The sequence below is a fragment of the Neoarius graeffei genome, chromosome 2 (assembly GCF_027579695.1).
Source record: "Neoarius graeffei isolate fNeoGra1 chromosome 2, fNeoGra1.pri, whole genome shotgun sequence".
NCBI lineage: Eukaryota > Metazoa > Chordata > Actinopteri > Siluriformes > Ariidae > Neoarius > Neoarius graeffei.
Window position 1 is genome coordinate 94,462,598 of NC_083570.1, and position 25,692 is coordinate 94,488,289.

A 25,692-nucleotide genomic window follows, 5' to 3' on the forward strand; every position below is an offset into this window, starting at 1 on the left:
AAATTCAAAATGAGCATACATTTTTTCAAAAAACAATAAAATTTCTCAGTTTTGACATTTGATATGCTGTCTTGGTACTGTTTTCAGTGAAATATACGGTTTCCATGATTTGCAAATCACCGCGTTCTGTTTTTATTTACGTTTTACATGGCAGCCCAACTTTTTTTGGAATTTGGGTTGTATGATAGGTGATGAGTTACTGCTAATTTATACACAGATTACACTGTCAAGCTGAAATCACTTATTTGTTTCAGCTGTGTCTGCGCATTTTGTGAATTTACGATTTCATAATGAATGATTTGAACAAAAGGAATACTAAACGGATTGGTAAATAAAGACACGAGGGCAAAGGAAATGATGCCCTTTGAAAGCAGGAATTGATGGTGTGCATCTGTGAGCAGTGATGCACTGCAGTGGCTGAGCTTGCATTATTGGGAGATTTAACGTTAGATTTATGCTGCATTTAGGATGTGCTCTCGCTGTTTCGTTGTCATTTTGTTGTATTCCTCTCGTTGTGGGCTTTTCCTTTGATGGAGTTTTGTGCTGGGAGTGCATCGGCTGATTTCCTGGAGATTGGCATTCAGCAAGTTATGTATGATGTTAGTCCGAAGAAACGGACACTTTGGTAAATCCGGCAAGTATTTTTCATTTGGTTTGGCTTACGCAAGCATTTCCACACGTACTGCACTCTTTTCTGTATATGTGGCATTATTTTAGTCAGAGTTCAGTTCTGCACTCGGAACAGTGTTAATGTGACTCGATGCTGATAATCCGTTCTTATAATATAAGGGTTTTTTTTTTTAATATGGGAGGATTTTTTTTTTTCTTAATCCTTCAGAACAGCCATTGTGGTGTTAGATCTCAGATTTGTTGGTGTGGCGATTCCCCTGGGAGCTTTAAAGATCAGCAGCATGTCACTTTATGGGCGATCTGGTTTATTTGCTGAAAACGAAAACATAAGGTCAGGCTTACTCTTGCTGTGTCTCTACCGATTGGTCAGATGGCATGACTCCTTTGAAAGTGAAGATATTGAGTATGGAAAGGTGTGAAGTAGGCCGGCTGGGAGATTCCATTCGAACAGCAGGTTTGAAATGCGAGTGTGTCAGTGTCGGTTTCTCTCGGATTGTGACACAACATCGATTGTTTTTCTGAGAAAGTAGCTCTGACCTGAATTCAGTGGTAGCTGCAGGCTGTATGGCTTCATACACTGATGATTGTAATCTCTGGACTTCAGCAGAAAACTGCAGCACACCAGATTACAGCTCTGTGAGTCTGTCCTTTCCTCTCCACCTCATCTCCTTTCACTGTATTTTCTCTCTTCCTGTCTGTATCTGGCGAGATAGGTGTGTTTGTATTTGAACTACCTGGTCGAGCCATCAGCTTCAGGCAGATGGTGGTGTTTACACTAAGCCTTTAGTTTCTCTGGGAGTTAGTATCTCTCCCCATAGCAGCTTTTATGTAAGTAAATGTGTGTGCACACCTCATTAGCCGGTGAGCATCCTATTAGGTGGGCCAGCAGGCAGCACCCATGCAGAGACATCTGCTCCAAATGCCCCTGCTCATCCCAGCAAATCTGTATCTCACTCAGACATTGATGCCAGGCATTACAACTCGCGCGCACACACACAAAACTTTGTCGACACAGTGTTTGTTTGATAACTATCCGCTCCAGTAAGGTCAGCCAACAAGGAATCCTAGAAGTCCCTGGCTTGATTACACCTGCATTGAGAGAATTTGCTTTTTGGGAGCTCACTAAAAATCAAGCTTCATTTTTAATTCATAAACTTTGTGAGCTACTTAAAGTCCCTGCAGCCTCAGAGTTTAACATTTGTGTGCTCCTGCTCCACAGGAAATCAGGAACATCCATAACGAGGAGCTGATGGGAATCCGCCGGGAAGAGGAGATGGAAATGTCTGATGATGACATGGAGGATGCACCGGAGAGCAAAGACTCCGATGACTCAGGTACCCACTGTCCTCAAACACACCATCCATCACCTAGCAGCAGTGGAGATCTCCTGCATGCTCACTTCAGTGCTTTCAGCTTGAAGCGTTGCCTCATTAAATGTGGGAAATGTGGGGTGGGGAACCTTTTTTCTGCATTTTTTTTTTTTGTGCTGCTCTGATTAGCTTGTCAATGAATTACCAGGTCCTTCCACAGTGTGAAGGCCAATTTACGCTGACAACCCAGTCCTCACAGATGGTGTCGCAGATAGCGTCTGCGTAGCCCCCCACCTTCGCAGACGCTCTGCACGCACCTCCCAAAAATTGTGACCACCGCAGAAGCCTCGCAGACAAGAGGGCTCTGATTGGTCCACTCTGCATCCGCTGCACACGCACTTCCGCTTCCCTACTTTCCCGGTTTGGTTTGTTTTCACGACCGCCATTTTTAAAAACACGAGCGAAGATGGAGCAGCACGAAGAGCGGTTGATCGAGGAAGTACGTACATCCATAGACATAGGATGTCTATGCGTACATCTATACGACTCCAGTTCTAGTCATTATAAGTAACCGGAGGATAAACACTCCACTAACCACACCCACCAACTACTCCTAGCGATTTCGCGACTTCGCGCCCCCTTGCGTTGTGGCGGTGAATAACATCGCGCACGCCTATTACTCCCCGCTCAACGATAAATTACAACTGTCTGCGAAAAGCTATCTGCGAAAGCCTTGTCGCAAGAGCATGCAGAGGCCTTCAGAGCTAATAAAACTTGGAGGAGTGTGCCGTAAGGATTATAATTGGTAACCACAGTGTAGTATATGCAGAGCTCTTAACCTCAGATTTAATGTCTGACTCCGATCCAGCCTCATCCCGAACCCCTGTTTTGAGTTGGGATTATCTAGAGTGGCATTAATGCTGCACTCTACTCTCTCATTCTGTTTGTTGGGTTCCAGGAACTCCCAGTCGTTTGCACACCAGCATAGATTAGATAAGGTGGTAATTAGGTCATTAAGAAACCTCTTTCCACTGTTATTGCACGGCAGCATAAAATTAGTACGAGCAAGCAACGGCTTGCTCATTTCATGCTTTAACAGAGAAATCAGGCTGACAGAAATGTGCTGACACTTTAAGGAGCCGAGGAGCCCGGTGTTTGCTTTACACACCATAATTAGTACTGTCTCCTCTGTCCAAAAGAGAAATACTGTGCCCTCCTTTGCATCACACGAGTCCCCTGGGATTAAGAAAATGCATACACTGACTATACTAAACAAGGCTTCAAATAAATGAGCTATGTTTGATGCTATAGGCATCTTTATACCAAGGTTCGAGACTCATTTGAGGAAGAAAAGAGTTCCCAAATTCTTGAATAAGAATCTCAAGAAGAAAGCTGGGCTTGGCTCTAACTTCCCCCTAACTGATAAGTTGGATGGATGGATGGATGGATGGATGGATGGATGGATGGATGGATGGATGGATGGATGGGTGGGCAGCACAGTGGTATAGTGGTTAGCACTGTCGCCTCACAGCAAGAAGGTTCTGGGTTCGAGCCCAGTGGCCGACGGGGGCCTTTCTATGTGGAGTTTGCATGTTCTCCCCATGTCTGCATGGGTTTCCTCCGGGTGCTCTGGTTTCCCCCACAGTCCAAAGACATACGGTTAGGTTAACATGGGGCAGCCTTGGCCTGAGGCTGAGCTGACCCACAACTGCTCCCCAGGTGCTGTCGCATAGCTGCCCACTGCTCTGGGTATGCTCATTCCTCACTTGTGTGTGTTGGATGGATGTGAGTCTGAATATGGCAATGCCTAATGTCACTCTTTGAGATTGTCAACCATGCACGATGTTAAAAGGTCAGGTTAAGAGAGTTGGTCAGTCTGTGAAGCTTATGCTGGACCAGTCGGAGACATTCAGTCCAGCAAGCTCCCACCTCAATAGTTCTGCACCTCCTAAAAATGTTCCTAGAACATCAGCCCTGGCCCTGACTCATCCTGTTGAAACACACCATATTTCACAACAAGGCCACCAGGCTTCCTGGAAAATGCATGCCCGTACCAGCACTATGAACAAACAATAATTAGCCATCCAGGGAAAGAGAAGAGTCAGACCGCATCAAAGGTTATGCTTGGGTCAATGATCAGTCTGTCTTTTCAGCCGTCAGTTGTCAATTTGTCCCCCTGTCGGTATAACGTAGCCACTAAACGACAAGCACAAGCCATCAAATCAAGCTGGCAACTGATTCCACCATGATCCAAAGCTATTAGGCTCTTTATACTCCAATAAACCCCTCTGGTGGACTGAATGCAGGCACACACAGCTGAGAATGTCTGTGCCAGCTGCTCGATCAGCTCTTCGGCTTCGTTCTGCTCATTACTGACGAGTCATTAGAGCCTGCTCTGCACCGGAGCTGCTTAGCACACCACGAACCACTGGTGCATGCTGGGAAAATCATCATTGCAGCTTGTTTTTGCAACCTTGTGATTGACACGTATGAAAGGTGGCGTCTGTTGACAGGCCCAACTGCGGACTCGGTGTTGCAGATCCCAGCAGCACTATCACTGATCTCCAGGTGTGACAGCATCGCCTATTAGCATGCAGATGTATGCAAATGTTATCATACATTTACCGGGTTTTGATCCACATCACTCCATTTCAGGAGCAACCTCAGTTATTAGGAAACGACGATTATGATCTCCGACAGCGTGTTCTGAGACGTGAAAGGATGGCATGATAGGGAAAAGGGCACTCCATCCATTTGGATGATGATGATGATTGGATTAATTCAATACTGCAGTGTCTGAATTGCGAAAGTAAATCTTTCACACCTGCCAGTTACAAATCTGATCTTCCTACTGATCTACGGTATGCTCAGAGAGTTTGAACTTCTGCTGTTGGTATCTCCCAGCCAAGACAAAACACACAAGTTCACTTAAGCCTTCAGTAGAGGCCGTGTCCTAAGGGTAGGCCGGGTTTTCTGCATGATTTCTGGGTAATTTTTTTTTGCTGTCACATACTGGATGGATAAATTAATGTCACTGTGACCAAAAGAAGCTGATGTTCTGCCAGAGTAAGACATTCTTTATTAAATCTCAGAGGCTGCGCTGCTAAAAATGTGAGGCAATACTCAACAGACAGATCGTGGTAAGGTTTCAACATGCCAAAAGACAGAGCTACATATCCTTAATACTTCAAGTTCATTGTGAAAAATGTTTTTTGTGAGCCAGATCACACTGACTGATGTAGGATGGACATCGTGATTTTCTTTAATCTCCGGTGTTTCATTAGAGGATCTTCATTATATATTCTGACATGGAGAACACACGTTATCACACAGTCTGTTACAGAAATCAACCAAGAGTTCACTGGGATCAATGGCCAAAAGTATGCAGATAATTAACCATTACACCCGTATGTAGGCCTTCTAGCAAAGTTGGAATTAGACAGTTGTATATGATGTCTTTGTATGCTGTAGTATTACAATTTCCCTTCACTGGAACTAAGACGCCCAAACCTGACAGGAAAGTGGTCCAGCATGACAACGCCCTTCTGCACAAAGTGAGCTCCAGGAATACATGGTTTGCCAAGATTGGAGTGGAAGAACTCAAATGTCCTGCACAGATCCTTGACCTAAGTCCCACTGAATATATTTGGGATGAACAGGAACGTCGCTAGCACCCCAAGCCTCCTCACCGAACATCATACCTGATTTCATTAATGTTTGAGGCTGAATGAGTACAAATCCCCACAGTGACGCTTGAAAATCTCATGGAAAGCCTTCCCAGAAAATTGAAGGTTATTATAACAGTAAACAGGGACTAAATCTGTAATGGAATATTCAACAAGCACAAATGGGTCTGATAGAGCGGCACGGTGGTGCAGAAGTTATCAAAAAGGTTCTGGGTTCGAACCTCACAGCCGACGGGAGCCTTTCTGTGTGGAGTTTGCATGTTCTCCTCATGTCTGTGTGGGAATGTTCCAGTTTCCCTCACAGTTCAAAGACATGCAGATTTAGTAAAATACCCAGCCACTGGGGTTGGACAAGCCAGTGCATACTTGGTGCCAGTCCCAAGCCTGGATCAGTTGGGGAGGATTGCGTCAGGAAGGGCATCCGGTGTGAATCCTATGCCAAATCAAATATGCGGAACAGATCCGCAGTGGTGACCCCTAACGGGAGCAGCCGAAAGAAGAAGACAACAACGACATGGCCTGATGTTTAGGCATCCATAAAGTTTAGACCATATAGTGTGAATCTTGCACAAGTAATAATCTTAAAAGACTCAAAAATGTCAGTCAAAGCCCCTCCTGTGCTAGGACCTGATCTTCCCAGGCAGTCTCCCATCCCAGTACTAACCAGGCCCTTAAGGCGCATTGGGCGGCGCCGGTCTCCGCTTCTATGGCCCATGGCCTCTTGCCTATACAGCTAGAGTTACAGTGGGGGCCTGGTCCTCTGGTAACCGTGAGAGCTTGACTCCCTACTCGCATCTGTGTTGCAGCATGTCTTGCCAGACGGCAGTAGGTACCATTTTTATGATGGTCTTTGGTATGACCCGACCGTGAGTAGAACTGGGGAAGCCATGGCCTAATGGTTAGAGAAGCAGCTTTGGGACCAAAAGGTCACCGGTTCAACTCCCTGGACCAGCAGGACTGGCTGAAGTGCCCTTGAGCAAGGCACCTAACCCCTAACCCAGGCTGCTCTGGGTATATTGTATGTCTCTCTGGATAAGAGCATCTGCTAAATGCTATTCATGTAATGTACTGTAACTTGCAAGCTCCCGATCGAGAGGCGGGACACCCTAACGGTAATCTTAAATCCATCCACTATCCATAACCGCTTATCCTGTGCAGGGTCACAGGCAAGCTGGAGCCTATCCCAGCTGACTATGGGTGAGAGGCGGGGTACACCCTGGACAAGTCGCCAGATCATCACAGGGCTGACACACAGAGACAAACAACCATTCACACTCACATTCACACCTACGGTCAATTTAGAATCACCAGTTAACCTAACCTGCATGTCTTTGGACTGTGGGGGAAACCGGAGCACCCGGAGGAAACCCACACGGACACGAGGAGAACATGCAAACTCCACACAGAAAGGCCCTCGCCGGCCACGGGGCTCGAACCCAGAACCTTCTTGCTGTGAGGCAACAGTGCTAACCACTACACCACCGTGCTGCTGACTGCTGAAATCAAACCGTTTGACTCCAGCTTTAATCAGCAAATGATGGTCTGGAGGGGGTAGACACATGTCTGGGATGAGGGATTTTCTTCTTCACTCACAGCACTTCCTGAACCTGAGTGCTGATTATAAAGGTGCTGACAGAAGGCAGGGAACTTCATCAGACAAACCAGCTTCTCTCAGACCTTCTCAAGCATTTTTACTCAATAGGAAAAATCTGTAAAACAGAGACGGTGTTTGCTTGTAAGACTTTTTTGTACCAGTTCCAGGCTGGATGAATGGGGTGCTTTCCCCTGGCTGTCTGCCTGTGCGTCCTCTTCTCACACTGATTACTCAGAGCTCACTGAACAAAAGAGTGACGGGATAGAAATAAGCATATTGGCATCGTTTAATTACGTTCATTTAGTACCAGTACCAACGACACATTAAGCCAAGCATTAAGCAATACACATTCCCTCCACTTAATCCTCCCTAATTAGAGTAAGATGGCAGCTCAGCACAGAGAAATGACCCATTTTGGCCTGAGCCATCTTTCTGTAATCTCTTCCACCCTTTTCTTTTCCCCCCAGAGTCTGTCTCTCGGTCACCCGTTTAGCTCTACTGTCTCGGCTTCACCATCAGCGGGTGACTTATGGTCTCCATACACACACACCTCACCTAGCTATTATTATATGTGTTTCTCTCATTCCTCTTCCTGACACACACACTTTTAACTCTGCTCTCTCATCTCAGCACGAGTGTACGCTTCATCTATTGTTTTTCATCTTGCATTTTCCAGCCCTCGTGTTCTGTCCTCATGTGTCCTTGTTTGTATTCAAAATGTTTCTCTGTCTCTGTCATCATGCATTTCAGATCTCTCTCTGTCCTACAGTTTTACTGTGTACAATCTTCCTCTTACTCCCTCTTCTAACTCTCTTTCAGTCTGAGCTTTTTGTGCAGGCTCGTACATAACACGCTGAACAATTTGGCTGCTATTTTCGTAGCTTGAAAGGTATATACGTGTGTTGACATTTAAACTCCGCAGGTGCACTGCTGTTTTCAAACTCATTGTCGGCCAGAATTGAGCTCGCCGCACAGCCTGTGAGAACGGGTTACAACGGTACCTTCCTGACACAAAGCGAAGCCTTCAGCATCCTGCAAGCTGATTTGTAAAAGCACACTAAGAATTTCACTCCGCTTGATCATACATAAGCAGTGTACTTAACTACTCACTAAATACAATGGACTGGATTATTTTATCCTTTACAAATAAGAACAAACAAGTCAGGCTTTTAAAAGGAGCGAATCGGAAACATTGCCACGGTGTTGCCTGTAAAATGTCTTATCGTTAATAAAATAGAAAAACGTCTGACCAAACAATTAAGTACCAGACTCACCAATTTCCTTTTACTGCCCTCATAAAGAGGAGAAATTAGGAAATAAAATGTTATGTCCTTGAAGCTTATACTTGAATGAACTGCCATAAAAGCGCATAAGGAGACGAAAAGTAGATGTTCTGTCAGCAAGGTGGTTATTTATTTTCAGTTTTTTCAATATAGTCAGTTTAGCTTTTGAGGATTTTTATACCATGTTTAACAATGAACTTTGCCAGAAAGCAGCTTTCAAAAGGATCTAAATCTGAATTCCTTAGTCTCATCTCATCTCATTATCTCTAGCCGCTTTATCCTGTTCTACAGGGTCGCAGGCAAGCTGGAGCCTATCCCAGCTGACTACGGGCGAAAGGCGGGGTACACCCTGGACAAGTCGCCAGGTCATCACAGGGCTGACACATAGACACAGACAACCATTCACACTCACATTCACACCTACGCTCAATTTAGAGTCACCAGTTAACCTAACCTGCATGTCTTTGGACTGTGGGGGAAACCGGAGCACCCGGAGGAAACCCACGCGGACACGGGGAGAACATGCAAACTCCGCACAGAAAGGCCCTCGCCGGCCACGGGGCTCAAACCCGGACCTTCTTGCTGTGAGGCGACAGCACTAACCACTACACCACCGTGCCGCCCAGGTTGGTTCAGTAACGCCGCCATTTTGTTTTTCTCTACTCATGGTATATGAGCTGATATCCTAGTAGGAGAGTAGCCAATCAGAGCACATGATTGCTCATATCCAGTGAATGTCGACAGAATATATATATATATATATATATATATATATATATATATATATATATGAGTGATTCCACGCTTATGGGTACTGAAATGGGGACATGAACTTATTTTTAAAAATTCACCTAAAGCCATTTCTTTTTTTACCATCAGGTCACAAAACATGTAATCTTTAATGAATGATATGTTAAAAGATAACTTTAATTTTCTGAGATGTAATAAAAACATATTTATATGCCAAAGTCAAGCCTATGAGTTCCAAAATGATGTCAGTTCCATTACTTCTGTTACGATTGTCCATCTCGCGTCTGTTACAAATTAATTACAGTCTAGCTATATACCATGTTAATCTTATTGAAAGAATGTGTATGTTTATTCTACTACACATGTTTATTAATTATATTTGCTAAAACATCACCTTCCTATGTTTCAAAAAGTAATTCTGCATTGTTAAAATTGAGAATATATATGTCCACAACACTTCTGTTACGTTCTGACTTTGGCATATAAATATGTTTTTATTACATCTCAGAAAATTAAAGTTATCTTTTAACATATCATTCATTAAAGATTACATGTTTTGTGACCTGATGGTAAAAAAAGAAATGGTTTTAGGTGAATTTTTAAAAATAAGTTCATGTCCCCATTTCAGTACCCATAAGCGTGGAATCACTCATATATATATATATATATATATATATATTTTTTTTTTTTTTAAATAAAGCCAGAAGATTCCAGAAGAGATGTGGTATGATATGTGGAAAACACACCAATCTACAACACAATCATATTGATGTCGACAGTTTAGCTGGAAGAATGTAATTCATTATTTCATCACACCTAAAATTAAATGTAAACAGATGAATGCTTAACAGCCATGCTGGGGACTGCAGTATCTAACCACATGGATCACACACATTCTCTGGAAACGCATGAATATACAACCTTTCTGGGAGGATGTTCACTCAGCTCTCTGTGAAGTATTGGGCTATGTAATCCCTAAATCTTGTCTTGTTTGATACTGTACCTTGGACATTTGGAAGGAGCTGTGCATGTAGGAGACCAATATTTGGTCAAGATCCTCCTGGCGGCTGGAAAGAAGGCCATGAAGAAGAACTGGCTGAAGACTGAAGCACCAAGTCACACACAATGGTTGTCAATCATAGATGATATACTTGGGATGGAAAATCTGGCATAGAAGTTGAAAATGAAGGAAGATTTTTTTTTATAAAAGGCTGGAGAAAATGGTTAACACGTAAAGCAAATAAAACCATGAATAACAAGGTAGACGTCTCCCAACACACAGGCTCTGTTCGTTTTGTTGATTTTTTTTCTTCCTTTCCCTTTTATTTTTACCTCCTTTGTTTGTCCCAGTTTTTACTCCTTAATTCTGAGTGAATTATTTTATATTGTATTATAATTAAGGATAAAACTAAAAAAAAATTTCATTTTAAAAATCTGAATTTCTACAACTGGATTTTTGTAAAGCTGTTTTGTTAAAAACGCCACGAAATGAAATTGAATCAAATCCTGATAATAGGGCTGTGTCTCATTCTCATGCTTCCTCTCTCTCTCTCTCTCTATCCCCATGTTTCTCTCTCTCTCTCCTTCCCTCTCTCTCGCTCGCTCTCTCTATCCCCCATGTTCCTCTCTCTCTCGCTCTCCCCCATGTTTCTCCCTCTTCCCATCTCTCTAACTCTCTCCCCCTGTTTCTCTCTATGTCTCTGTCTCTCTCGCTCTCTCCCCATCTCTCTAACTCTCTTCCCCCTCTATTTCTCTCTCTCTCTCCCCGTCTCTGTTTCTCTCCCCCTGTCTCTCTCACTCTCTCTCTCTGTCTGTATCTTCTGCTCTCTCTACCCTTCCCCCCTCTCTCTCCCCTTTCCTCTTTCTCTGTCTCTCCGTCCCCATCTATCTCTCTCTCTCTCTCCCCTCTATGTTTCTCTTTGTCTCTCTGTCTTCCCCCTCTATATCTCTGTTTCTCTCTGTCTCTCTCTGTCCCTGTCTCTCTCTCTTCCCCTGTCTCTCCCCCTCTATGTCTCTCTCTCTGTCTTCCCTCTCTCTCTCTCTCTCCCTCTCTGTATCGCTCCCCCTCCCCATGTCTCTCCATCTTTGTCTCTCTGTCCCCCATCTCTCTCTGTCTCTCCCCCCTCTATGCCTCTCTCTCTGTACCCCATCTCTCTCTGTCTCTCTATCCCTTCTCTCTCTCTCCCCTCTCTATGTCTCTCTCTGTCTCTCTTTCTGTTTCTCTCTGTCCCCCCCCCCTTTTCCTCTCTCTCAGGGCCACTGGCACAGGTGGAGGCCCTGAGGGAGGAGAACGACAGTCTGCGTTGTCAGCTGGATGCCTACAGGAATGAGGTGGAGCTGCTGAAGCAGGAGCAGAGTAAAACTCATCCTCCACGCAGCGAGGAAGACGCGACACGCCAACAACAGCTCAGCTTCCTACAACAAGCACTGCAGGGCATGCAAAAGGTACAACCATTCACATATCTCTCTCTCACTCTCTCACACACACACACACACACACACACGCCATGCTTTATTCTTAAACTATGATACGAGTCTGCAAGACAAAACCTGAATCTGTCACACAGAGAAGGCTTTTATCACCTGTAAGAAGATCAAGAGGCTGGTCATTACACTCTTGTGTTTATTGTTAATAGAGTTTTCTTCTCAGAGTGCATAAACACCAGGTGGAGATTATTCTAATGAACCACTTATTCCAATTCATCAAGGCTAAGGGTAATTACTGATCTTCTGACTGAACACATTATTTAAAAAATTACTCCCTTTTCTGCACAGGTATGCCAAAGCACTGACAGCCACAGAGACAGTGTGCTTAAATAAGGAGTTTATTAAAGCTACAGTCGCACTACAGCTCGCTATGCTTTGCGATGGGTTATTGATGAAAACGAGGCGTTTTGGTGGTGATGTATGGCAATATATAGAGGTGACATAAAGTTGTGGTCACACAGCAGACGAACACTTGACTGTCACGGCTTTGCACACTTGAGTCTGTTGCATCTCGAGTGGCCGCGCTCGCTCACAGAGCGCGTTGTGCACGCTTGGGACCAGTCGTTATGGGAAACGCCTGATGCTGATTTGAGCATAATCAGCACGCCCATATAAGGACGCTGTTTCCACAAAGACTTTGCATTATCATTATCACAGTCATTATATCATTATCACAGTCATGTTTGTTTCTAGCCATGTTCATGACTCTGCTTTCTGTTTTCATTTGTGTTTTGCTTTTGTAAACATCACGCCTGCTAATAAACACTCTTCCCGCACTGACATCCGTCTACCGTCGCATATCTGACAGTGTACTTCGCAAAGTCTCTGTGAAAACAGCGTCCTTATATGCGCGTGCTGATTGCGCTCAAATCAGAATCAGGTGTTTCCCATAATGACTGGGTCCCACAACAAGCTGTAAAAGATCCCTGAATGTAAATGCACTTTTTAAGTCTCAGTGAAGGTTAGGCTATGCCGAGCCGCTGTGTTATTGAGGCTCCCGCGAGCATTGCGGACATGGATTCAAGACAAATACATCTCAAGAGACTCGAGGAAGGTTCCCCAAGCTTCGGGAAGTATTCCCAAACCCATCTGCGAGTATTGGCTGCTTAGTTTGCAGACGAAAACATCTCCACCATATTTCAATGTATGTACTGACATTTTACGCGAAGTTTTTGGCCACTCGCAAGGTGGAGACGCACTAAAAAACAACTCACGAAGCGTGGAGAATATTCACCATGCATCACACAATTGGTGGTGATTGGTGCTACCAGTTTTTCAAAGCCAAGTATTCTCAAACCCATCATGAGCTGTACTGTGACCAGGGACTAAAGGCACATTCATTTAAATCTAATGGCTGGTAACATTTTGTGAATTTGCCAGGTGACATTCCTCTGATTTTATTGAAAGAAATTTGAACTAAACTGAAAGGAGCTGTTGGCCAACACTTGATTTCAATATGCCAGGTTTTTATTATTATTAAACAGGTTCCATCCGTCCGGTCACGTTTTCGTTTCCAGGCCATCTCTTTAAAACTACTGAAGATATTGTCATGAAACTTTGTATACACTACCGTTCAAAATTTTGGGGTCACTTTGAAATGTCCTTATTTTTGAAAGAAAAGCACTGTTCTTTTCAATGAAGATCACTTTAAACTAATCAGAAATGCACTCTATACATTGCTAATGTGGTAAATGACTATTCTAGCTGCAAATGTCTGTTTTTTGGTGCAATATCTCCATAGGTGTATAGAGGCCCATTTCCAGCAACTCTCACTCCAGTGTTCTAATGGTACAATGTGTTTGCTCATTGCCTCAGAAGGCTAATGGATGATTAGAAAACCTTTGTACAATCATGTTAGCACAGCTGAAAACAGTTTAGCTCTTTAGAGAAGCTATAAGGCTACATCCACACGACAACGGCAACGAGATGTTATTTAAAATATATATCGCGTCCAAATGGGCAACGATCAGTAAAATATCAGGTCCATATGGCAACGCAACACTTGCTGAAAACGATGCAATACACATGCCACACCTCTAGGGGCACTGTAAGACGGTCCCTTCGGAGACACCAGAACAATAGAAGAAGTAAGGACGCATGCGCATAAACTATTATGCGCGAGACTTCATATTAGCCACAAAGTCAGGAAAATCTGTTCGTAAAATTACATTATAATGACCAAATACAACGAAAAGTATTTTTCCAGTCTCACCTGTGAAAGGTAATCCCATGTGATCTCGTTTGGATGGCAAACCTGTTGGTACAGTTAAACGCAGCTAATCTTTATTCTCCGCTTTGACCTATCCAATATGGCGGCGAGGATGACGTATGATTCTACGCGGAAGGCGGCGTCTTTAATGGTCCGGAATAAATTGAATGCTACACGTTGATGGATTAATTTGTTGTTTCTCACCTGTGAAAGGTAATCCCATGTGATCTCGTTTGGACGGTAAACCTGTTGGTACAGTTAAACGCAGCACATGAATCTTTATTCTCCGCTTTGACCTATCCAATATGGCGGCGAGGATGACGTATGATTCTACGCGGAAGGCGGCGTCTTTAATGGTCCGGAATAAATTGAATGCTACACGTTGATGGATTAATTTGCTCTTCTACGCCCTTTTTGAGGAATGTATTGTAGAACTTAAACCAACATCTGAAGAGGTGAGATCGCTCCTTTTTTTCCCTATTTTTGCTGGCAGGATTGACTCTGCCCTAAGGGCTATTCTCTCTCTCTCTCTCTCTCTCTCTCTCTTTCTCTCACTTTGCACCATTACACAATAAATATTCACAGTGAAAATATTTTGTAAGCGCGTTTCATGAACCAAGTTATAGGATTTGTTGACAACTCGCATCGAATTCGTTACACTTCTACCCGGCGTGAAGCACTCACAGTCATGTGGTTGTGACATCATCGTAAACAAATCCGTTCTACTCATCCAGACGACTTCACAATGGCAACGTTGCCAGATCTTTCCACTCTGGAACCCGTTCTCAAAAAGATTGCGTTTTGGGCACCTAAAACGCCGGTGCTGTGTGGACGCCAGGCCTAAACAATAAGCAATTGTATCGGACTCACCTGAATCCGTTGCCGTGTGGACAGGGCCTAAAACTGACCTTCCTTTGAGCAGATTGAGTTTCTGGAGCATCACATTTGTGGGGTCGATTAAATGCTCAAAATGGCCAGAAAAATGTCTTGACTATATTTTCTATTTATTTTACAACTTATGGTGGGAAATAAAAGTGTGACTTTTCATGGAAAACACAATTGTCTGGGTGACCCCAAACTTTTGAACGGTAGTGTACATATCAAGCAACATGTGAACTGGTGCCTTTTGTTATTTGGGATTTTTTTTTTTTAAAGTATTTTTAAAATTTTTACATAAATAGATTTTGACTTAGTTTCTAAGAGCAGTGTTTGTTTGTTTCCGGAGCGTATATCTAAAACTATTCATGATATGGATTTGAAACTTGGTATACATGTTAACAAGGTGATGATGTGCCTTTTCATCCTAAGAAATTTGAGAAATTTAAATTTTTCATGTTTCCATGGAAACAATTTCAGATACTAAGAAATGTGAGAAATGTTAATTTTTAGCTCAGCTGGACCAAAGGTCCGGTGGGTTTATGCCATGGGCTGCTGAGGTCAGTGTAAAGAGGTAGGGTTGGTTTCCTGCAGCACAACTTGAAAAATGTGACAAATAATATGTCTTGTCTGTTATACTGTCTGTAGTTGTGCAATCGCTTCTATGACATGTTCAAAAGTATGTACACCTCCCAAAAGACCAGGTTGCACAGTACTGTTTTTTTTTTTTTTTAACATATTGCACAAAGAATAGAGAATGCAACTTAAACTAGATAGAGACTGTGACTGAAGTCACAGTAATTTGTGCTAGCTGTTACAAACTGGGACGTCTGGTCACCATACCCTATAAATCCGGAACGGTAAGAGACAGAGAATGATGCTAAGTGAGGAAAAGTTGTGCCCTGTGGCCCTGAACAAAATAAAAATAAAAAAAAGATTGAAAAAAGCATGAAAATTGACAGAGTTATAAGTGATTTGAAAAAAAAATTTTTTTCATGGATCATTCCGGATCAATGATCCGGATCACCACCAAAAGTCATAGCAACGTAATTCAACCCAGAGGTATTCTTCATATGAAATTTGTTGATGATTGGTTGAAAACTGAGAGAGAAATAGCATTCTAAAAAATGTAAGGAGAATAATAATAATAGGAAGAAGAAGAAAGTAGAAAGATCCTGAGTGAGAGTAACAATTTGCGCCAGCGCTGCTAGCGCAAATTAATGATATCCAAGTTCGAAGTTTGCCTTTGGAAGATCATGATGAAGCTAAGATTATGAATGAGTTGAGGAAAACAACAACTACTCTGGAAGACAAATCAGGATTCAAGCTTGTCTCAAATGGCTTCTTAAACCCTCCGGTTCTCCTCCAGGTCAATTAGTTAATGTCATTAAATCCTGGAGGGTGTAAAAGCAAGTATTTGGGACAGTCTTCAAGCCTGGCTGCAGTGCAAACTAACATCCTCACTCGAATGCTTGTGCTTGAAAAATAAACAGAAATAATTACTTGCACTGTGATGCATCGATGAAAATGTCAACTTTTCCATTCGAAGACTGATGAAGCTCATAATTTCGTCAATCCCGTCACCAAAACACTGCACGCTGACAAATTGAAATAAAATGGTGTGTAGGCAGGAAATAGGCTGGGTAATGAGTTGCTTATTTCCATAAGGGCATTGGTGATACTTGGTTTAATCAAGTATTTTTCTGCTTTGTTATACGCAAGTAACCCTAACGCTGCTTCAAGACAAGTTCAGTTATGATTGATCGTTCGATTAATAACAAAAGACACTTGAAGACACTTTATGTGAAGATCATTGGACCCATCTGCAGTGATTGGTACTCACTCATATTTGAAAGGAGTCGTGAGTCCTGGATGGCTGCTGAGTCCGCTTCACCAAATGGCGCGTGAAGGGCAAATACTGTCGACTGCTCTCAGGAGCACTGTTCTTCTGAAACCCAAAATGAGAAACGGGAAACGTTATGGCCTGGAGGGCATGCACAAGTGAGAACCATGTGGCTGCAAATGCCCCATTAGACTGCACCAGACATGTGTTAATTAGGCAAGTCGGGTTTTATACGCAGGCATGTTCTGATATGATAACCACTCAAATAACCACAAAAATGTGTGTAACTGGAGCGTTTTTGAAAGTAAATATAACCTGGTATGTAAAACATACTCTCCTAGGAGAACAATGGAGCCTTTTTTGAAATATGAGCATGACTGAACATCTGTGGCAAACGGTTACTATTAGAGCTGGGACTTGAGCTCAGCCAAAACTTAGCCAGACACCAAAAAAGCAACAGGGCAAAGGATTTTGCGAGGGATTAGCATCAGGCTGCCAGGTCGCTCCGTTGTGTGCAGCTGTCGATTTTGTGTGCAGCTGTTGATTTTAAAAGTAACTCAGTAAATTACATGGGAAAATGAATACTTAAGTCTGAGTGAAAAATACTGTAGCGAATGTGTGTGGAAGAAGAGTCTGGAGACAGAAATCTTAGTTTCTCGGTCGTTAGCCTGTCCTACTTGCTCTCGATAGATAGCACTGGCTTGACCACTTTATTAGCATTCGCTCACACTACTGATGAACGCTACACTGGCTGGAAGGTGACTTCACTGCTGCGTCGACTAGCGGTTAAGCTCGTGTTGGCCTTCGAGGAGGCCGAGGGCGATTCAATTTTTGGTCCCTCCCACTGTAAATCAAAATCTGATTGGTTAATTCATCTGTCACTTCCTACATAAACATACAGTATACTGCCATGGCCTTCTGTCCCGGCAATGAAGTCCTAACCAATGAGTGAGCAGCTCGAAACTCTTCTCAGCCTAGACACAACAAACAAACAAATCTCATTGGATAACTCTAATTTTCAGGACGGTAACGCTTTCATTTCTGAAGCAAATTTGATAGAAAATGAGGCCGAATTAGAAGAGAATAATTATCATTAAATGATGAAAGAATGAAAGAAATTAAATCTAACATTTGAAATGCTGATATGTTTGGGCTTCTCTGAAGGCCTAGAAGATGGTTCCCCTCTGTTGAACAAACTTCCCGTGATTACTTTTTACTTTTTGATTTTGGCAGACGCTTATTTTTAATCCAAAACGACGTGCATTGCTCTGAGCATGTAAAGGTTAAGGACGTTGCTCAAGGGCCCAGTGGTAGCAGCTTGGCAGTGCCAGGATCCGAACTCACTATCAACCTTCTAGAGGCCAATAAGGCAGAGCCCTGACACTGGTGTGTAACACACTTCAGCTTGTTCTGCTCACCTTTAAATGGACGAGCTGTTCTGAGCAGAATACTGTATACCAGGACACAGCATCAGTTAACACCTAACATAGCAGGCTTTACCTCTTTACTTGCTTCATAATATTATGTTAATAATCTAACCCAGTGTTTCTCAACCACTGGGCTGCGGCCCATTATCAGGCCGCGAAGCACCATCTAGTGGGCTGCAAATTTTTTTTTTTTTTTCCCCAAGTTGAAGCTAATTTTTAGCTGGGTTGCATCTGATGCCACATCCACCTCATTAGATATGCAAGACATGAAGTGGTGGTCAGCTAAGCTCACTGTTCACAAAGCACTACTATCGCTGGCGCGCCTTGCTAGGCGTTAAAATGCCCTACGCTTGCTTTGTTTTGTGCTGTTCAAATCAAACAAACTGGGAAACTGATAAAAGTTTCTTCCGAGTTCCCTGTGAAGTGATAAAAAGGGTGAAAGAACAAATTTTACCAGAAGACGATGAGAAAGCTGGCTCTTGAACCTTTCGCGATGATGGAAAGGAGCCGTGTTGAAGAACGCTCGAGTTTGTGGTGATCACTTCATGAAAGTTTTGTAAATTCCTCCGATTTATTTCGTTTGGATTCGCAAATCACTCTTATCGTTTTCCATTATTTCGTGATGTGTTGAAGTTCAGGAGACGCTTAAATCCTCAGATGTGTTTTTGTTTACTGTTTGATCGTGGTCGCCATATTGCAAACTAACGTACAGGGTGTTTGAAAAAATTTGATATCATTTCACAATCTAATAACTTTGCCAATTCTCGTTCAATTGACCTCACATTTTAACAGCGTGTGTGGAAACAGGGCAAAATTTAATGTTTAAAGTTTTTTGTTTTTATCTTTATAGAAATGCCATTCACTGGAAAAGAAAAGGCGTTTTGTGTGTTAGAGTACGCTCGAACACAGTCAAACAAGACTATGCAGTGTGCATTTATGAGAGAATTCTGTAAAAATGCACCAACTGCAATGCAGATTTGGACACGGCACCAAAAATTCGCAGAGGAAGGCTGTGTGTGTCTGTGTCTCAGGCGGTGCGTATATTGAAAATTTGTGAAATAGTTGATGGAATCCACATACCTTTGAATTTCTCATTCAGATTTTGAGGAATAAATCTTATATTGCTCAACATTAAGCCTGTTCAGTTTGATTTGCCTAGACTATGTAGTTTCTGGGATATTTCCATCTCAAATAATATCACATTTTTTGAAACACCCTGTATATAATGTGTGTAATGCCCAGGTCATTAAAGGTAAGTCTTTTTGTTTTTTTTTTAATAACTTGCTTGTTTGCTGGAGACAAACATGGCAATAAGTTCTTGTGTTAATGGACCAGACTCCACTTTTGGATCATTAATCCCTTTTGACTGAGAATGACCCGCATGCAGGGTTTTATGTTGGCTTCTGGCACATCCATATGGTTTTGAATACAGTACCTACAATTAATAATAGGTACCCTATGGGCACATGTGGCTATTGCTTATAAATAAAATAGTTTTCTGATCCCATGTCCATACAGTAAATATAGCATGTAACTATCGTGTGTCTGTTTGCTTCGCGGTGTTTCAGCTCCTGTGCGCTCTGTTTAGCTTGCTCATTCCATAGTGAAATTACATGCCTGTATGCAGCTTAAGTAGCCACGAGCTCAGCTCGTATCATACAGCTGATTGGCGGAAAAAAAAATCATGTGAATGGCCCATATGGTAATTTACCCACACCCCCCAGCAGGCTACAGTCCTGACAAACACGAGACAGTTTGCAACAAAAAATGTATGCTTTTCCAACAAAATCTATTATCTGAAATACTGATTGCATTCTTCAAGATCTCAACTTGCACATTATGGAAAAAAAACGAAAATCACAAATTTCGAAAAAAAAAAAAAGCTTCTTTTGCGATTTTCTCGGATTCGTTTCGGCCGACATGTGTCCCTGGATTCCGTGAAGTGACACATATTTACTCTATGAGGCAGTAGCCACAAAAATGACGCGTAATCCAAAAATGAACAATTTAAACATCACAGAAGTAAAATATGCCAAGTGTCTGTACTTTATATTATTCTACTCTTACCTCTTACAGTTTTTGAAACTCAAACCTCCGAACCGAGGCTGACATACACACGCTGTCGCCATAACCCAAACTCTTATTTCCCGGAAATGGCCCGGCGCTAGAGCTCAGTGGTCTCAATACTCTTTTTGATAACTTCCCAGAACAACTCATAAGTGCGTCACATCTCCATCACACATGGGACCACTGACCGAAGAAGCCGAGGAAAGGTGGACAACCTGGAGTATATGTGCATCCGCAATGCCTGACTGTTACACTCATTCTTACATCACGATAGTGACACAGTGGCTACAGCCTCTATATGAGGCAGTAGCCACAAAAACGGTTTGTTTTGTTGCATGTATTTAATCCCTGGGCTCCCATCTGTAACAGGGAGTGATGTCGCATCCCATTAATACACTTTCCAGTAGATTATTAGATTCTAATAAAATAGATGAGCCAAAATAATTGGGGATCTTCTTTAATGGGCCCCGACTCATTACAAGTATGAATAGGTGGGCCTTGAAGTAGAAAAGATTGAATACCCGTGATCGAACCAATATCTCATTAGAATTAAACAATGTCTCAGGAGCTTGTTCTTCCAGTATCGTGACTTAATGTGGTGTACAATCTGAATAAATTGATTTGTATTTTGCGAAAAAAAAAAAGTCCTCTGCATGTGCATCTCACTAGGTTCTGATTCAAATGTATGTGAAGTTTCGTTTTTGCCTCCCAGGCAGCTCTCTCATCAAACTCCTCTGGGATTAAACTCAGGCCCCCGGCTGCTTCCGTCTTCATTTCCCTGACTCAGTGAGTGGAGTTTCTCTGAATTATGGAGCAAGGCAATGCAGTGAAAACACACAGTGAGAAATAACACGCTCTGTAAATGCAGCTTATACTGAACGTGTGCGTTAAGCACCATGCTGATACAAATGTACATACACTTTCCCGAGTGTGCAGTGTAAATATAAACTGAATAAGATGGTGGTTTATACAGGAGTTAGGACTTGCCTTTCCTTGATGGTTTTTAATAAGCATTAATTAGCTGAGTCCGCATGCTCAGGGACAACAGCATGCAGGAGGAGTGTGAACCGAGCTCACTGCTGCGCACGGACGTACACGATATCTTGATATTAAATGGGAACTGAAGGCAAATTTTTTATCGTCAAAATTCTATTTATCTCATTTTATTAAGTATCGGAATGCATTTTTTGATCGCTATTTTGTCACTGCTATAGACCCTTTTCAGTCACGTGACCTTCGTAAACGCGACCACCATTTTGGACATGTAGCAGACTTCGGCTCGAATCGGTTTGAATGCGAGGAAGGCGACAAACGGAGAACATACAAGAAAAAGGAGCGAGATGCAGAAAACACCTTCGCTATCCAGCGACGTAGGGCATTTACAGGGCGAGCAGAGGGAGAAATAACAACAGTAACGACACATTAGCAACGCCGTACAGAAATAACGGTTTATGGCACAGACCCTTTCGGTTCTCGCTCATCTAGCTGCTACAATGACTGCTTAGACTGCAACAATAATACCTAACACACATTTAAGTATCCGTCGTAAAGACGTGAAACTCGTCGAGTGACGAGTGTGTTCATTGATAAGCTAACACAATCTAAAAGTAGACATACCATCACACTGCCCTGGCGCTGTGTACAGTTTACCTTCTATGGTTTGTGCACTCGCTATTTGCCATTACTTTCTCCAACCCAGTGTTAGAGATTACAGGGAATGGCCTGGATTTAAGAGACAAATACATGTTCCTCTTGTTTTGAACACTTATTTGTAGGCAGTGCTTAATTTGTAAAGTGGGAGGTCCCGGAGCGCAGAGGATGAGCGGCTCCGGTGCGGAAAAAAAGGGGGCGGGGCACTGCGCTGCGCTTCTGGGCATGTTTTGTAATAACACTGCAAATTAAGTTCATCTGCAGATATTTTGTGGATGTCGTTTCATGAGAGAAATCACCAACAAGGCAGATATCAAAATCAGACATTAACACTAAATAAACTTGCATTTTTTTTATTTAATTATTTATTTATTTATTTTTTTGTTACATAGTCAAAAGAGGTGTCGGATCACCGGATCCAGTGTAAATAGCTGCCGGAGCCAACGCCCGAGGTTCCGGAGCGTGCTCCGGCTTGCTCCCCCTCAAATTAAGCGCTGTTTGTAGGACACTGCCTCTGATCTGTCCTACAGTCTACCAACAACAAAGGAACACAACGCTAGCTAATGTCGTTAGCTAATAGCTACTACAGAAGAACAAAGAGGTTACAATGGGTTATTTTAGCCTATTTGGTTACACACTCGCCGCCAGAAAAAGATAAAGAACGAAAAAGATAGCCTGGTAACGTGTACGGATCACGTACACCAGCATCATTGATTTTCTGGTGATATTGCTTCTTACTCGCGTCATCTAGGCCGGATAAAATACTCGACAATGAGACTTCGTCATGATCAACAGTGTATCGCTACCGGTAGTCGCCATATTTGTGACCGTCAAAATGGCGCCGGCTACTTGTTGACATGGCAACGGTCACGTGGGTCGAAAACCTCAAAAGGACACGATATCAGGGCTTTTCAAAGTGTGGGGCGCGCCTCCCCTAGGGGGCGCCAGAGTTCTTCGGGGGGGGCGCAACGTGAGGAAAAATAAACCAGAATAAGTTACTATTGCGGACATTTAGCGAACTTCAGCTAGCCTTTGCCAGAGACAAAATGGACCGATTTTTAGTACCTAAAGCTACAGTGAGTGAGGAGACAGAGTCTGGGCCAAGCAAAAAAAGAAGGAAGTATGACCACGATTATTTAAAGTTTGGATTTTCATGGACTGGATCTGAAGATGCTCAACTGCCACAGTGTGTTGTCTGCCAAGAGGTGCTAGCTAACGATGCTATGAGATGTTTCAAATGTGTAAAACAAGATGTTTTTAAAAAAAAAAGCACAGATGTTTAAAATGTGTAAAAAAAAATGTTTTAAAAAGCACAGATGTTTAAAATGGGCAGCACGGTGGTGTAGTGGTTAGCACTGTCGCCTCACAGCAAGAATGTCCGGGTTCGAGCCCCGTGGCCGGCGAGGGCCTTTCTGTGTGGAGTTTGCATGTTCTCCCCGTGTCCGCGTGGGTTTCCTCCGGGTCCTCCGGTTTCCCCCACAGTCCAAAGACATGCAGGTTAGGTTAACTGGTGACTCTAAATTGAGCGTAGGTGTGAATGTGAGTGTGAATGGTTGTCTGTGTCTATGTGTCAGCCCTGTGATGACCTGGCGACTTGTCCAGGGTGTACCCCGCCTTTCGCCCGTAGTCAGCTGGGATAGGCTCCAGCTTGCCTGCGACCCTGTAGAACAGGATAAAGCGGCTAGAGATAATGAGATAATGAGAGAGAGATGTTTAAAATGTGTAAAAAAAAAAAATGTTTTAAAAAGCACAGATGTTTAAAATGTGTGTAAAAAAAAAAAGCTGTTTTAAAAAAGCTCATGTTTTAAATGTGTAAAAAAAACGTTTTAAAAAGCACAGATGTTTAAAATGTGTAAAAGAAAAAAAAATAAAAATGTGTACAACAACCATTTTTTAAAAATACGAATGGAACATTAAGTATAGCAACAACAAAAATTGTAAGGGGGGGGGCACTGTTGTTTATTTGCTCTCTGAGAGGGGGCTGACTCTCCCACACTTCGAAAACCCCTGCACGATATAGTGTGGATGCCATTTTGTAGTGCTGTCCGAATCCTTAGTGAGGATTATGTGGGAAATGCGCTCAGTATGATATGTATTCATCACAAAAATACATCCATCCATCCAGCTTCTACTGCTTATCGGATCCGGGTCGTGGGAGTAGCAGCCTAAGCAGAGCTGCCTAGACTTCCCTCTCTCCGGCCACCTCCACCAGCTCTTCCGTGGGAATACCGAGGCGTTCCCAGGCCAGCCGAGAGATGTAATCTCTCTAGCGTGTCCTGGGTGTGCCCCGGGATCTCCTCCTAGTGGAGCATGCCCAGAAAACCTCCCTTAGGCATCCAGGGGGGCATCCTGACAAGGTACCCCAACCACCTCAACTGACTCCTTTCGATGTGGAGGAGCAGCGGTTCTACTCCGAGTCTCTCCCGAATGACCAAGCTTCTCACCCTGTCTCTAAGGGAGAGCCCAGCCACCCTGCGGAGAAAACTCATTTCTACCGCTTGTCTCCGCGATCTCATTCTTTCGGTCACTACCCATAGCTCGTGACCATAGGTAAGAGTGGGAACATAGATGGACCAGTAAATTGAGAGCTTTGCCTTTTGGCTCAGCTCTCTCTTTACCACAACAGACCAGTTTAGCGTCCGCAAATACTGTACATGCATGTATTTATTATTTTGAAAACCCACCAGCTGCCTGATCTGGCACATTTTAGTTGTGCGACAGTAATGACGTAAATACCAGCACAACGGACGAGTCCTTATCCTGTCGTCTTTCCAACTCTTCTCTACTCCACGTTGGTTCGAAGTTGTATGGAATAATCTCCATCACCGATGAAGCTGGCGAATCTTGAAATTAATCTAAATTGGAACGATATGGCGATCTGGCCGCTGTGTAAACAGTTTTCAAAATGGCGGCGCGGACACTTCACGTTTGAAGTCTCATACAAGTCTCATGAAGATCGCGCGGATAAGCGACGCCTGCCGTGGACCAAACGAACTACATTCAACATGGCTAAAAACCGAAAAGGCCGATAAGTGTGATATAACATGCCAATACGAGTCACGATATAAGGTTAATAAAACCCAAAACATAATTGAATAACACGTTAATTAAGAAATAAAGCAAGTTTAAAAATGACTTCAGTTCCCCTTTAAAGCACTGTCAGAAACCGTGCATGAGGCTTTTCCTCTGCTCTGCCCTGCTCTGCTGTAAGTGCATTTAACAGCACACAGACCTGCTGCTACATATGATTTATTCATGAACACAGGGGGCAGCACTACCACCACCACAGGCTACGGGACTTTAACACAAGACATGAGACATGAAGGCATCGAGCTAAAAGCTGGAGTGACCTCGGTACAGTACCACATGCTTTGATCACATGGCTGTAGGTTGGTAATTGCAGTACCATTTCTGACTGTCTTGTTTCCAGAGTGTGCCTGAGGCACAGAGAAACAGTGTACACACACACACACACACACACACACACACACACACACACACACATATATGACCGAGCTCTCTTCCTGTTCCCAGGTCATGTCGAGGTGCTTTACTTTTTCTCAAAGGCAAACTCTCATTACAGTATGCTAACAGATACTGAAACAACTCCACCGAAAACTCCCAGTATTTCCCCAACATAGATCAACACACTTACCCTAACCCCACGTCCCCCCCTCTCTTCCCCATATCTTATTCTTTTATATCAGTATATGTAAATACAACCCTGATTCCAAAAAAGTTGGGACAAAGTACAAATTGTAAATAAAAACGGAATGCAATGATATGGAAGTTTAATAAAATTCCATATTTTATTCAGAATAGAACATAGATGACATATCAAATGTTTAAACTGAGAAAATGTATCATTTAAAGAGAAAAA

The 25,692-nt window shown here is 43.0% G+C and overlaps 1 protein-coding gene across 3 annotated transcripts in view; it reads left to right on the top strand.

Moving 5' to 3' along the window:
• The window catches only part of enox2 (ecto-NOX disulfide-thiol exchanger 2), a 766,926-nt gene that overhangs the window by 661,557 nt on the left and 79,677 nt on the right, over positions 1-25,692 (top strand). For all 3 annotated transcript variants that reach the window (XM_060915209.1, XM_060915211.1, XM_060915210.1), the window contains exons 10-11: positions 1,850-1,964; positions 11,508-11,698. In XM_060915209.1, the coding sequence (XP_060771192.1) occupies positions 1,850-1,964; positions 11,508-11,698 (306 nt within the window). The remainder of the gene's footprint in view (positions 1-1,849; positions 1,965-11,507; positions 11,699-25,692) is intronic.